This window comes from Hypoxylon fragiforme, assembly GCF_022984875.1.
Source record: "Hypoxylon fragiforme strain CBS 206.31 chromosome Unknown GGS25scaffold_5, whole genome shotgun sequence".
NCBI classification, from domain to species: domain Eukaryota; kingdom Fungi; phylum Ascomycota; class Sordariomycetes; order Xylariales; family Hypoxylaceae; genus Hypoxylon; species Hypoxylon fragiforme.
In genome coordinates this window covers 657,703-672,351 of record NW_026054760.1, presented here as the reverse complement: position 1 = coordinate 672,351, position 14,649 = coordinate 657,703, and the positions used below count along the sequence as shown (strand labels likewise).

At 48.8% G+C, this 14,649-nt stretch overlaps 4 protein-coding genes across 4 annotated transcripts; all 4 read left to right on the top strand.

The window, feature by feature from the left end:
- Positions 1-113: 113 nt before the first annotated feature.
- Positions 114-2,972, top strand: GGS25DRAFT_266757 (uncharacterized protein). Its single transcript, XM_049257352.1, has 6 exons — positions 114-1,037; positions 1,090-1,175; positions 1,232-1,825; positions 1,877-2,151; positions 2,247-2,669; positions 2,738-2,972. The coding sequence occupies exons 1-6, from the start codon at positions 759-761 to the stop codon at positions 2,803-2,805; spliced, it is 1,725 nt and encodes a 574-aa protein (XP_049116395.1). The 5' UTR covers positions 114-758; the 3' UTR covers positions 2,806-2,972.
- A 2,157-nt stretch (positions 2,973-5,129) lies between these two features.
- GGS25DRAFT_521424 (uncharacterized protein) lies at positions 5,130-5,460 on the top strand (the record flags this gene model as incomplete). The annotated part of the gene is made up of 2 exons (XM_049264061.1): positions 5,130-5,317; positions 5,436-5,460. The coding sequence occupies 2 exons, from the start codon at positions 5,130-5,132 to the stop codon at positions 5,458-5,460; spliced, it is 213 nt and encodes a 70-aa protein (XP_049116394.1).
- Positions 5,461-10,361: 4,901 nt separating this feature from the next.
- On the top strand, positions 10,362-12,028 carry GGS25DRAFT_489407 (uncharacterized protein). The gene has a single exon (XM_049260898.1). It carries the CDS (start codon positions 10,393-10,395, stop codon positions 11,419-11,421), a length of 1,029 nt encoding a protein of 342 aa, XP_049116393.1. The 5' UTR covers positions 10,362-10,392; the 3' UTR covers positions 11,422-12,028.
- A 532-nt stretch (positions 12,029-12,560) lies between these two features.
- Positions 12,561-14,223, top strand: GGS25DRAFT_521422 (FMN-dependent dehydrogenase-domain-containing protein; the record flags this gene model as incomplete). Its single annotated transcript, XM_049264060.1, has 2 exons — positions 12,561-13,959; positions 14,057-14,223. The coding sequence occupies 2 exons, from the start codon at positions 12,561-12,563 to the stop codon at positions 14,221-14,223; spliced, it is 1,566 nt and encodes a 521-aa protein (XP_049116392.1).
- Between the last annotated feature and the right edge of the window lie 426 nt (positions 14,224-14,649).

Genomic DNA, 14,649 nt, shown 5'->3' with positions numbered 1-14,649 from the left:
GTTTGAATCAAATTAGAGTTGACTATGATGGGTTTCTGTAACTGGCAGGGACAGCTGGTGCATACTTAGGGTACATAAAGGACATCTGGAGTGCATTCGTGTTGAAGTCCCTTAATCTCCTCAGTAGGTACATAGTATATACATGTATGTACCTACTAGGTAGGTTAGGGATGCACCTCCGATGTCCTTTCCTAGATCGATTTATTTACTCAGTACTGACCAGCCTCAAGTGCTTGTTATTCCTACATAACCTTGGAACTCTTCCCTCTTAAATGCCAATTCTATTCAATATCCTATTATATTGTCATTGAGTGCATAGTCCTTGAAAACACATGGAAGTCGCCAAGTAAATCTTCAACTAAAGCTGCATATGTACGTAGGTATCTAATTAACATATCACGATAATTGGCTCTTGACATATCAGGACATCTGTTGATAGGCTCTTTTGGGAATTTCTATTGGCGTTTACTAGACATATACCTAACATTAAACCTACTAGGTCAGGTAGGTATGTAGGTAGGTACCTGGTAATTACACGACATGACAATTACTAATGCAAGGTGCTACTGGACTGGCGCAAATGCGCAGTTGAATCTCGTCGTTTATTGATCTGCGCATTTGCGAACTTGGGAGGGACTCGAAAGACCTAAATAGCCTTGTTTGGATTGACCCAAACTTCTCTCCAAGTTTGCTCATATGAAAACTTTCCTTAGTAATCCGAAAGGGTCATATTGCACATCCAAGTATATCAGTATACTATGATATCAAGCTCGCGCCCCGCTACAATGTCGGTACGGCGACAGACTTCCATTTCGAATTACAGCTACAGTAGAGTGCCACCGGGCTCTCAAGTCCTCCACGAGAAATGCTTGACGAAGTCGCATAAAAGATTTTTATCCATCGAAGTTTATTTAAGAGAGGATGACGGGAATACTTTTGCCCTCTTGGCAAGAAAGGAGGCGGACCACATATTCAAGATACAAAACATAATCAACGATGTTACCAACTGTTTAGATGGAATTTCTCTCAAACGCAAGGTAATCATTAAACTCCCTTTTCCCGGATAACGTTCCCTGCTAATCGATATAGTCTTTTGGCTATCCTAGCGTCTCATTGATACATGAGCTTCCATGTCCCAGCCTTATAGAAAGCTCCACGATTTCCGGGTCTTCATTGTGAGCTTTCTATTACACTCACTATCTAGGACACTCATGCTGACCCCCAGCTCAAGAGTCTCTCAAGATACACCAATGCCGAATCACAAGCTCAATGACCCTGATTCGGTTGATCTTGATGCATCAACAGATACATCATCTGAGGACGAGGAAGAGGAAGAGGAAGAGGAATACGATGATCCTTTGGAAAGCTTGCACTATACAATCAGACAAGTCTTCTCATACGACACTCAATTAGCAGATAATATTATCAATTACTTACATAGGCTCCCACCGGACCGCCGGGGTTGGTTTTATAGATATGGTAAAACTCGACACTCGGGTTCCAATGGATCTCAAATCCCGAATCAGTCAAGTGGATATGGTGAAAATCCAGTCCCACGAAAGCGAAAACGCGGTAGTAGTGAGCAACGGCTCGGCTCGGCTCAGAAAAGAGTCCCTGGAAATAAGGACGATGTTACCAATAACGGTCAGGACGAAGGTGTTCTTGTAGTTCATCGACCTTCAACACCACCCGTCTGCAAGAGATTTGCCTGTGGATACAACATATATGATAAGGATATGTACAGTCCGAGGAACACCAGAGGAAGGACTGCAACACAATACAAATCTTGTGCTGGCCCTGGATTTGAAAGTCTCAATCACTATAAGTCTGTTGTACAAATCAGTCCATACTTTTACATATGCTAATCTAATAAAAGACGCCACTTAGAACGTGTTCACCTTCGCCATCAATGTCCCCGATGTGGACAAACTTTCGACAAGCCAGGACAACTCCAGGCCCATTTAGCGCAAGACCCAAGGTGCGACCAATTGCCATTCGAGAAAGTGGGTAGCATGTCCCTGTCATCATGGGACGATGTGCAAGTAGCCTTGAAGAAACACCGCGGAAATCAGGTTGAGATGTCAGATGCAGACCGATGGTTCCTTGCTTGGGATGCTCTATTTCCAGGAGTAACAAGACCTACAACGCCCTGTGAGTTATGACCATTTCTTGACTGAGCTATTGAACACAACATTCACGTTCGGCACCTCTCCCGATGCAGTTATACTGACTCTAAACATGAACAGACTATGAGGAACAGCATGCGCATACCCAAGCTTATCCAGCGGTGTTTTCTCGGATCGAGGAAATATTTGGTGGGCTTCTGAATCACCAACCACGACTTGCTCCTCTACAAGATGAACTGATGGGGATTTTGAGGGATGCTATCAACGCGGCAACCCAAAGCACGCCACTGTTAGAGACAGAGACCAATGGTCCTAATACTGCTTTCCAGTCTGATCAAGAAATGAGGTTGATCGATACACAAAGCTATCCTCTCGACCAAGAGAGGGCATTCCACTTTCAAGCCCATCCCTTATTAACAAATAATATCCTAGATCCAGTGGCTTCGACGGATAAGCCTCGCTCTGAAGAAACTAGGATAAGGGACAATATGGAGCCTGCAGACCAACTCGGATTTAGTGGTCTTTTCGGGGCTGGTTTTGTTGGTTAGTTTCTTTCTATATCCTCACAGCGTTGTTCATCTTCCTAGTTATAAGCCTAACAACTTTGCCAGACCTGAACCTTGAACATAGCGGATTAGGTCTTTTCGGGAACGAAGACAACGGCAACGGTGGCTGGTGACTTGTTGATACCCAAGAGCAGAAACATGTGTATTAATCATTCTCCGGCTTGCAATCAAGTGACATGGATAGGTTGTACAGTGAAGTAGGTATGTATGTGTTGATCTATTCTTGTGCATTGGATACATTGATGTATAATGCTCATCTATCGAGTCAAGTACTCACTAGGTAAGCAAGCAACTGAGTTCATGTTCTCACAAGCATAACTACTGTCGTATTGCTACACCACTCGTCCTCACATCTGTGGTTTAGGTATATGAGTTGCTAGAGACGATCGACACTACACGTATCCATGAATGCAAAAGACCCGAGCAGCTAGATTAGGATTTGGCCTATGGATGTGTTTCGGGGTAATTGGGCAGCACGGCCACATGGAGTTGTAAGAAACGTTGCCAGCACAGTACTAGAGAGGGTTATCATATACCTAGCTGGGCAGGCTATGCATCTGCTAGGGCTGTTAGTCTGGCAGTCTCGGAGAATTTGTTTGAGATTCGAGATTAGGGCTGAAGAACGGTGGAGTCGGAATACGGGAGGTTGGATGGAAGTAACCTTGGGTGAGGTTCTATTCTATGTTGCAATAAGGGGCACATCAAACATACTAATCTATAGGTATTATCACTGTAGTAGGTGATGATAAAATACATGCAACTTATGGCAGCATTGATTCTCTTATTCAACACGGTCTTTTGGTGGTTCGATGAAGCATCTCTTACTAACTGCATACGTTCTCCCAGCTCAAGCGCTGTGCTGTGCCGCATGCGGCGTGGACCCCGCCCGCGCCGATGCCGATCTTTTGATAACTACTCCGTACCGCGACAAGGGCGATCTTTCGTGAAGCTTTCTTTCTTTCTTTCTTGCCACTGGTCGCTAAGAAGCCAATCGACCGATACGATCAGTGCCGTGTGCTTATTATGACGTCCCGTCAGATTGGTGATGTGCCGGTTGTATTTGGACAGGTAGGTGGTGGTCTTGGCGGTGACTAAGCTTATGTTAGTTAAGGTTGGGTCGATTCGACGACCCCCTTTATGTGGATTTAGATGGGTTGGAGTCCGGAAGTAGATACTGCCACGAGGCGGGACCTGGATGATGTAGAATAGGGTCGTTGTTCCGCGGGGATATCTGATAGCGCCGTGGAGACTATGGAGGCTACCTAGTAAATATACCTACTTGTAGCCCCCCTGGTAAAGTCAGTCTACACTCCTCTGCCTCTACTAGCCCCTGGGCAAACCTTGACAACCACCCCCTGAAGAAGTTACGTACATCTAGAAGATATTATAGTGTAATTGATGTAATTGATGTAATTGAATTCATTTGAAGTAGAGATCTGACTATTTCCTCGGAAAGTCGAGGCGATTCATATAACTTGAAGTATCATTTCGTGATAACTTTTGGTGTTTTGGTGATAACATAGGTACTAAATTGTCTTTGACGTACTGGTGAAGGTACTATGAACCTTATCATCAGCTACATATGACAAAGTGTGTTCAACAGCGAGGATCTTTCCAAGTAAATGTGTGGAACCAGGGACTTATAGCTTAGGAACCAATGTTAGGGACTATGGGCCCAGTACATACTGGGTACAGAAGACCTCAGGCCTCTACAAGGTTGGTAACCTAGTGGGTGAATCTCATGATAGTTTAGTTCCTTAACTACATAGACCCCACTCTTTCAGCCTTACCTATCATCGATGTTTACTGACAGTTCTCGTATACCTAAGCATGAACAGTAGCCGTGTACTGTATCTGGAGTAGCTCGTGTCCGCATTTAACACACGTTATTACCTGCACACCAACTCCACGATCGCTTCAGAAGTGGGCCCCGTGGAATCTTAGTGAGTTGAATCGATTCCACTCAGTACACACCAAGTGGAAATACGTGGAATTGATCTCAGCCCTAGCAGTGACTGAAGACTATGAGATGTTGTCATGTGTAGGGGCTATTTAGTCATATAGGCTCTCGATACGACGAAGCGTACCTAGTAAGCAAGAGCAATCCGCATGCCACACGTCACATACCGCAGGCCAACATCTCGTTCAACAGTCCACTCACCGCGGCTATCACGCTGGTTTTGATGGGATATTGATGATTTTATGCTACGGGCTGAGCTATCCGCACCACAGTGACACAGCCTCTCCTGAAGCCGTCGATGGAGACAGAAAAGTGTATATAAGAAGACGGCCTCGTCCTCCCAGTTCAGATCTAAAACATCAACAAGCCATTCCACATCATCATCATCACTCAACAGTCTCTCCTGAGTAACCTCGTCCTCCCTCTTAACAAACAACAAACCACCTACCTAACCTATCCACCAACAAAACCATCAAGATGCGCTTCCAAGCCACCTTCGCCCTCCTCTCCCTCATCACTGCCGCCGCCATGGCCACCCCCCTCGACAACAAGCCCGCCGGCCACGTCGAGGTGTTCCCCCGCACGGCCTGCAAGCCCCCGAACCCGTGCTCCCACCTCGTGGACTGCAACTGCCCCGGAAACAATGCTGGGATATGCGTCAATGGGTAGGTTTGGTTTTTTTTTTTGAGCAAACCCCTTAACCCCCCCCCCCCCCCCCCCCCCCTTCTACTCTCTCCCTTTAAGATGTTGATTGAGCTGACAAATGTTACCTACGCACCACAGCGACTGCACGTGCCTGGACTGCTAGGCAATTTACAAGCATACCTAGAATATATATACATCGGACATCGCGCTCTGTTGGGGGCTGGTGAGCCGAAGCTTGAGAGCTGGCTTATCTAGTACGGGGGGGATTTGGGTAAACCATGAGAAGAGAGGATAGGGGGGCTTGCAAAAGGGAATTTTTTTTTATTACTATCATGGCTGTTGTCTCACGGTATATGAGAGACCACACTCCTTTATTTAGATTTGGTCGACGATCTGAATACCTATAGGTACACTTATATATACCTAGCACTCTTATTTGTGAAGTGTCTGCTGCAGTGGTGTGTGTGATACTTTGAGAAGCTGTAAAGTTTGCATGAAATTCGATATAACCAAAATAGACATCTAGATTTCTTATGTGAAGGGTGAATGACCTTCAGTATATATTGCTAGTGAATATCTCGTTGATGAATGGAAAGAAAAAAAAAATGTAGGTTGTTGGGATCACGTGATAGCCCTTGCCGCACACTAACACATTTGGATGCAGACATACCTATCCTACAGGTTTACCAGAGATTTTGCTGAGGTACTACTAGGTACCTAGGCAGTGCCAAATGCAATATATCGAGTGTTTCTGCTCTTCAATATTTATCTATCATAGCTTGGGTCACATAAATACAAGAGGCCTACCTATGGCATTTCGGATATCGCAAGAAATAGGAGAAAATTAACAACATCGGAAAAAAAAAAGGAGAAAAGGTTAGATGGTACCTACGTTGATAAGAATCCACAGGTCACAGCTAGGGGGCTAAATCTAGTGAATCCGGCTGTGACTATGGAGTTGTGACAAGAGGTCGCCCCTTATGGAGATGCTAAACTGAGTATAACTAGGTACACTGTAAGAGCGGTCCTAGACACGGAGGATCGAAGTAAGCAAGGAAGACTAGGTGCCTAGGTAATCTAGTAACTAACCTTGTCTGGGTGTTAAACCATGCAGGTACGGTTCTGGAAACCCTCCCCTTGGTGAATACTCCCTTTTTGAAGAAGATCATGCCTGACATCTCGCAATAATCAGGTGAATGATGGTACACCACGGCGCGGAAGCGGTGATATAGAGGAGCTACGATAGCAAGCTTTTGTACTCGAGGCGGCCGTCAAGCATATGAGAATGGGTGGTGGAAATGGATGTTGCAGGCGAGTAGTTAGGTGGGTGGATCACGTAACTGCCTACTAACACCGTGCTGTTCGGGGTGGAAGTTATGACAAGTCAGGCGTTAAGGCATACCTAGCATACTTTGAACCGGTTACCTTTATGGAATAGGACGTGGGAACTGGCCCATGTCATCTGTATTGACAAATCTTGCGGTAAACACAGCAATCGCGGCTTAAACTGGCGATGGCGACGGACTGAACGAGCCGGGGGAAATGGTAACGGTGTACATAGGTACTATTGATATCTGCAAACTCCTATTCTTACTGGATGGGCCAGACATGTCTACCTACCTACCTACATATCTATCTACCCTCACACGTCATCCTAACGTGCAATTGCTCTCACGAGGCTTTGGAAGATCTAGCCGATGAGGCTCCCGCGGATAAGAGGGGCTTCATACCCAGATGAACTGTAGTAGGCATACACTAGAATTTGAAATATGATGAGCGAATGAAGCACCGCCGCTGAGGCTTGGCTGTAACCCATACCTAGCATAATCCCTTTAGGTTACCGAGCTGTAAGCCGCTTGGGTGGCATTGACGTTGGCATTTGGAGTTTAAAACTACCAAGGTAGGGCTGGCGTCAGATATGACGTGGGTAGGTACTGAAGCTGCAGGCAGGCGGTATGGCACCTGTGTACGGTATTAGGGAGATGGAGAGAGAGATGATGGTAAAATACTACTAGTATATAGGGAGATTGACAGATATAATAATATGTGAATATGCCTACGAAAGCACGTGGTGCACGTGACTATATCTACATTCTATTATGCATGTCTTACCTCGGTGTAGAACACGTTGTAGATGGTTTAGCTCCCCATGAACTGGGACTCTCGGCCCATGCTGTAAGATTCGCCGAGACGATAAATGCATGATCTCCTTAGTAATGGAGAAGCATGCGCCGTGAACTTGAAACCCCTGTTGCGCTATATAGCCATTAGACGACGCAATTGCTATAATCTTTCAGTGGTGTCAGGCAGTGTAATTACGGATTGATATATAGGTAAGTACCTAGGCACATTATCTTTACCTAGGTGCCCACGTGAAGATGTGCAAGATTCACCGGGAGTGGAATGTCTATGATAGATCATATTGGCGGGTGTGTAAGGCTTGGCCGGTAAGGGTTTCAGTGTGAGTCAGGTAGAAAATTGCTAGGTTAGGATGAGATCCTGCACGTGGTTCGGGGTTTGCAATCTTTGAACATTCTTTGATCTCTGATAAAGAGAGGGAGGGGAAAGAGAAGAAAGAGTGCGAGGTCGACTTTGTCGAGAAACTGGTGGAAATTAAGACGGAGAGTTATTGTAACGTTGGCTGATGATATACCAGGGTCATTGGTGTCACTTTGGGATATTCCTCTTTGTTGAGATTGCCCTCATGCTACTATCCTTTATTTGAGTCGAAGAATTGAAAATTAAATGAAGTCGAAATATTGAATCTTTCACAGTACAGTACTGTCAGTACTCTTACAACGAACATGTTTGCTGGATTTCTATTTTTAGGTTGCGCTCATCACTAGATCAATTCAATAACTCCACTACATTAGCTGATCCTGTAGTGGCCCGTAGGTACTTACTTAACCTAGTACATCACCTGGGGAACTTTATATCGCTGCCTGGGCCCTGGAGTCTGGACTCTGGACTGCTACATTAACTTAGTGATCATCAACTTTTAGGACAGCTATGTTATTAGTGCTACTGCTACAAGTCAAAAAGCATGATACAGCTGAAGCTAGAACGCCCACTAACAGATGTAACAAGGGTAAACAGTTGAGAATGGATAGCTGCCTATTATATCATCTCCACCATGGCACCATCAACATTAACCCCCTTTCACTGACCTGTAAGCAAACTGCTCTACCTACAACTGGAATGCAACTACCCATCAGCATGGCCAGCTGGCAAAGCCAACTAATGTCCTGACATCTCGCAATAAGTTGCACTTCGGTCCCGAAAGCACGGACCGTAATAAGTTCTCAAGTTGATTAGGTGAGACCAGTTTACTCCAAGGGTGGCCAAACATGGTATGGACTGTATGGTCACTATGGCCACTATGGCCACTCTAAGGTTATTCTGAGAAATGATTGTCGGCAGATCTTGCACTACAATCCTTCGCCTTTGCGGGGTTCGACAAGATATCTCTTTCTGGAAGATATATTGCAACCTGCACTGATATGGCAAGTACATGTATCATCATGTATGTAATGTTGCACTCTGTTGCACCACCAAGTATGTACCTCTCCAAGCAGCATACACACACACTGATACATCACCTACACTCCAATGCATATATTACCTGCATGCCAGCTAGTGGTAGAATACATAAGGTGGCCAGAGTTTTCCCAGTCCGATCTAGCCGCATAATGAAGTCTTCGGCTGAATGGCATGTCTTGGGGTTCTGTGCCGCAGATATTAGGTACGTTGTGCAGATCTACCCATCCCACAATATCCTTTTTCGATCAGCTAGGGACCCTGTAGGCTTGTGCGGATAAGAATAGGGCATGATGTATCCTGTTGCCAAACGGAAGGAGGAGAAGCGAGAATCGGAACATTCTCATCAAGTCTTTGTCTTAGATTGACGTATCTTTCACACACCTTCTGCGGCAGACCGCAGTACATTACATTACATTACAGATAGTTAGGTGTATTCAATGTTATTGCGAGATGCGTCCTTTTTAGAACAAGGCTCCGTCCCGTCTTCAACCAGCAAAGCAAACATTGAACCTTCGGCGATACTACCCCTGACCGATTGGTGCATTTGGATGAAAGAACGGAAGTCAACATACACATACCTAGGTAAGTACCTACATATGCTAACAAAGGTAGGTTATCCCTATGTAGAATACTTTTGTGATAATGGCTTGCTTACTTGCTTCTTATAATATGAGAGCTGCGCCCCAATATGATGTAGCACGAATCATCCCGAGGGTCTCACCTAAGTAATCCTAGGGTCTCATCATCCCATATAGAGGCATATAGAGGTGGGTACCTCGTCTCAGCTGAAGCCTCACTGGGCAGTTCGATAACCGGTTCCGGCACCTAAGACGCCGCACCTTGCAGGTTAAGAAGCGGCTCGTCCGCAACAACCCATATACATTAGCCCCCCCCCCCCCCCCCTTCCCCCCTAAGGATTTAAATCTGACCTCTTTTTTTTTTTTCTTTGCCCCATTCCTACCGGTCAATTGCACCAACATGGCATCCGTCCTCAGGCTGGCCACCTTGAGTTATGCGGTCGCTTGTGTTGATGCGAGCCTATTACACTGGCCTGGTCGCCATGCAGGAGGAGGAACAGGAAATTGGGGTCCGGCTAAAGAGACAAACGGTCTCGCGGAAATAGACCCTGCGGGATGGACGCCGAAGCCAACTGCGCCGCCGGCGGTGGCCTACCCGTTCGACCTCGACCTTCGGAGGAGGCAGCAAAGTACCGTCTCTAATGCTACGTGCGGATTTCCAATTGGTGATCTCAGTGGTAGGTGAATAGATTCATAAAATCACCAACCTATCTATCTGCCGACCTATCTGGCTTTTTATTATTTTATGATTTCATTATTTTATTATTTTAATCAGGATAAACCCTCTTAACTCTTAATAGCGCCGGCGATAAGTTGTAATGATGGGGAATATTGCTTCGCTGATTCGGATGCTGGTGCCGCCGGGTGTTGCGACCAGGCAATTCGTCGTGATTGCAGAATACCAACCACATGCATTGAATCAAGGCGATCGCAAATAGCAATTGAAACCGGTCAAGGGACTCTCACGTGGTAAGTTTATGAATTATCTACATTTATTTATTGTTTACCTACGTATATCCCCCTCGATCTCTTCTGCTAAGACCAAGCAAAGTGGCGACGACCCATCACGCCCGCACTGTGTGACCTATCTGTACGATGTCGACTTCTTTGAGAATTTGAATGGCTATAGTTTTCTAGCATGTGGCGAGGACGCCGGATCCAGCACCATCGCAACGAGCCCGCTCCCCGGCTGGACACCGACGAGCGATCCAACGACCGCCGATCAATCAACATCCGGAGTATCCCTATCAACCAGCGGCCCCGTCACTGTAACAATATTCCCAAGCGAGAGCCCAACACCACCTACCAGGCCAGACGCACCAGCAAGAAGCACCAGCTCAGGGCAAAATAGGGCCGGCGCCATAGCTGGCGGCGTGATCGGCGGGCTCGCCGGACTGGCACTGATCGGCGCCGCCATATTCTTCCTCCTCCGCCACCGCAGGCGGAAAACCCAAGAAGGCAAAGAATACGCCGGCTCGCCGCCGTACACGAGCCGCGACTTCCCCGCCGCCAGCGTGTACCCGGGCGGCATCCCCGAGCCGTACTACAACTCGGACTTCTACGGGGAGCTGCCCCCGCAGATGATCGACACATCCACGCAGCACATCGCGAGCTACCCGCCGCCGACGAGCCTCGACCCGATCGTCATACCGCGCGACAGCCGCGACACGCAGCATAGCCAGAACACCCACACCCACACTCATGCTCATACGCATAACACGCAATCGCAGCAGCCGAGGATGTCCTCGCACGCACGGCCGTCGACGTACGTCCCCCCGCTGCAGCAGCAGAGACAGCCCACTGCTGCGGACGACATCGTGTCGCCGATCACGCCGGGCGACCCGCTCAACCCGGCCGACGACCCCGCGAGCTACACGTGGATCTCGAACCCGACGCCGCCGCCGCCGCAGCAGCAGCAGCACCACCAGTCGGCGTCCGAGTACTCCGAGTTCAGCCCGCCGCCGCCGGCGCACTTTCAGACGTATAGGCCGTATTCGGGGACGTGAACGGGGAACGGCGATTTTGCGGCGGAATATAAAGAACGATAGAAATAAAGGAAAGAAAGATGGAGGAAAGACAGTTGAGGAGGAGATGCTTGCAGAGCGAGGGCGGGTCACCTCTCTAAATGGATTGGATTGGATGTACTTACCTATGAAGTCTTGGTCGGAGCTGCGTGTATATACTGGGATAGCGGGCGGCGTCTATTTCTTCCTACTTCCATCTTCCTCCGGAATCTCGGGATCATTGGCGTTTCGGCGGCGCGGAACGCATGTGCTATGATACCTATTACTATCTATTTCCATTGGGAATATTAGTTTTTTTTTATCAAAGGCTTGCTATGTACCAGTCGAAGGCAGAATGGCGAGGTTTTGATTCGGAATTTTTCTGAAATACTTCAAACAGCGTCAGATGTATAGGGCAAGGGCAGAGCAGTGCAGGGGAGGAAAGCGAAAGATATCTACGCCAGGTAGCTACATGTAGGTGTAAGAGGTGGATAGGTGAGTTAGGTGCCCTACCTAGGTCAACTCGCCGATCATTTTTAGCTTGAATACCTAGTCGCGGTAGTATCCATAGAAGACTAATGCAATAGCAAGACGGTATTAAGCCAGTAACCTACCCACGGTTGTCCAATCATAGGTTTATGTTTACTAAGATTCACATGCAACATAACTATCTGCTAGATAGGTGAAACGAGGTACCAGATGAAATCGTAACAGTAGAACAAAGAGGATTATAACAAAGGGGAACGGGAATAACCCCCGGGTCAAACCAATCCGGGAAGGCAGGTGGGGAAACCGGCAGTGGCTAATGTGGTTTTCTCCACGTCCTCGGCCCCTTTTCCGCCGACTCGGGATTGGAGATAGGTATCTGGGTATCGACATAGATAGAGGCTCGGAAGGGAAGTAGCTACCTTCAGGGCTACCAATCTAGGTTCTTTGATGATGTTAATTGTGGGAAATTTGTCTTTAAGATCCCACTTGTCAGTCAAAGTAGAAAAGGATTATGCTTCATCATTGTCGATTTTAAAACCCCGTGAGAAAAAACAAGAGAAACTAGATTACAAAGCATACCCGGATACCCCTGACAACAACTCATTATATTCTCCTCCCCATCACCACCACCTTAGGCCAGGCAACCCCCCAAAATGGGTGCAGAACACCCCAAACCCAGCCCAGAGCTACGCCTCATAACCGTATCCGAGCTATCCCAGCACAACTCCCTCACCGACCTCTGGCTCGTCGTCGCCGGCACCGTCTACGACCTGAGCACCTTCGCGCCCTCCCACCCCGGCGGCGCCGCCACCCTCCTGCAGCACGCCGGGCGCGACGCAACAGCCGCGTACACAGATGTGCACTCCCTCTCTCTCATCCAAGCCTCGCTACCGCTTTCCTCCCGTGTCGGCGCGCTGGACCAGGCTTCCGTGCCGGAGGGATGGCCTCACCCCCTTAACCCCTCCTCCCCCCCCTCTTCCGCATTAGTGCAGCAAAAGCAGACGCAAAACCCACCCCTAGACTCCCTCCTCAGCGCCCACGACTTCGCCGCCGCCGCCCTCCTCTCCTTCTCCCCCAAAGCCTACGCCTTCGTCTCCTCCGCCGCCACCGACTGCCACACCGCCTCGCGCAACGCATCCGCGTACGCGCGCATCACCCTGCGCCCGCGCGTGCTGCGCCGCGACGTGCGCGTCGTCTCCACGCAGACAAGTATCCTGGGGTGTAGAGTGGGCGTGCCGTTCTTCGCGGCGCCGACGTCGATGGGGAAGGTCGTGCATGCGGAGGGGGAGAGGGGGATTGTGAGGGGGTGCAAGGCGAGGGGGGTGGGGGTGTGCGTGTCGACGAGTGCGTCGTATGGGGTCGGGGAGGTGGTTGCCGCGCTGGAGGAGGAGGAGGAAGAGGATAAGGGGGGAATTGGAAAGGGGAAGGAGAAGATACCCCTGTTCTTCCAGCTGTACGTGGACAAAGACCGCGCGAAGTCCGAAAAGCTGCTCCAGGTCGTCAGGGCGCACGGCATCAAGGGCATCTTCCTTACGGTCGACGCGCCCGTCATCGGGAAAAGAGAGGCGGACGAGCGGGTCCAGTCGGACGTCAGCAACTTCACGGCGCCGATGTCCGGGGCGCAGGCGAAGAGCGATAAGAAGGGCGGCGCGCTGGGCCGGCTGATGGGGGGCTACATCGACGCGTCGCTGACGTGGGCCGACGTCGCGTGGCTGCGCGCGCAGGTCCCCGGCTTACCGGTCGCGATCAAGGGGATCCAGACGGCGATGGACGCGGTCCGGGCGCTGGAGGCCGGCGCCGACGCGATCTACGTCTCCAACCATGGCGGCCGCAGCCTGGACACGGCGCCCGCGACGATCCTGGTGCTGCTGGAGCTGCAGAAGTGCTGTCCGCGCGTCTTCGAGAGGATGGAGGTGTATGTTGATGGGGGGGTGACGAGGGGCACGGATGTTTTCAAGGCGCTGTGTCTTGGTGCGAGGGCGGTGGGGGTCGGGAGGGGGTTTTTGTACGCGCTGGGGTATGGGAGGGAGGGGGTTGAGAGGTTTGTTGATAGTAAGTTTGACCTTCGTGACTAATACCCCCTATCTGATTTACTTCACTTTGAGTTATACAGATGAGCATGGCTAATGGATCGCCTTCTTTGTCATAGTTCTTACCGATGAGTTGGTTACTACAATGCAGATGTGCGGTATAACGAGTCTGGACCAAGTTCACCCCGGGCTTCTGAATACGGGAGCTGTCGACCACTTGATACCTGATTCCGAAGAGCATCCGTACGCGAAGTGGAGACCTGAGCTGAGGAGTAGTAAATTATAGGTGTCTAGTTGGTGCTTGTAAAATGGATGCCCGTATCTTATAGATTCTGTACAAGTACCCATTACATTTGATGATGCCTTATGCCCATACATGAAGGTGTGTAAATGTGGGTTTTCAAAGTACCCCTGAGTACCTGATCCTCGTAGCCTGTACTGGCGCCCCCTTTCCCACCCAATTTTGCCTTGAGATACCTACAACGCCATCCTGTCGACAAGAAGGTACTTGGGTCGACATTACAATAGAATCAATGCCAGCTTTTATTTTGGTTACCATGTAGTCGAATAATAGTATTGAAAGGTACACACTTCGATGTACCTAGGTGCCTGAACTTTGAGCTCCACCAGGAACATCTCCTACCCTCATGTTGTCTCCCATCGACCTACTTGTGCTCCTTAGGTATCTACCTAGGTATAGCCCTTCCCTTCG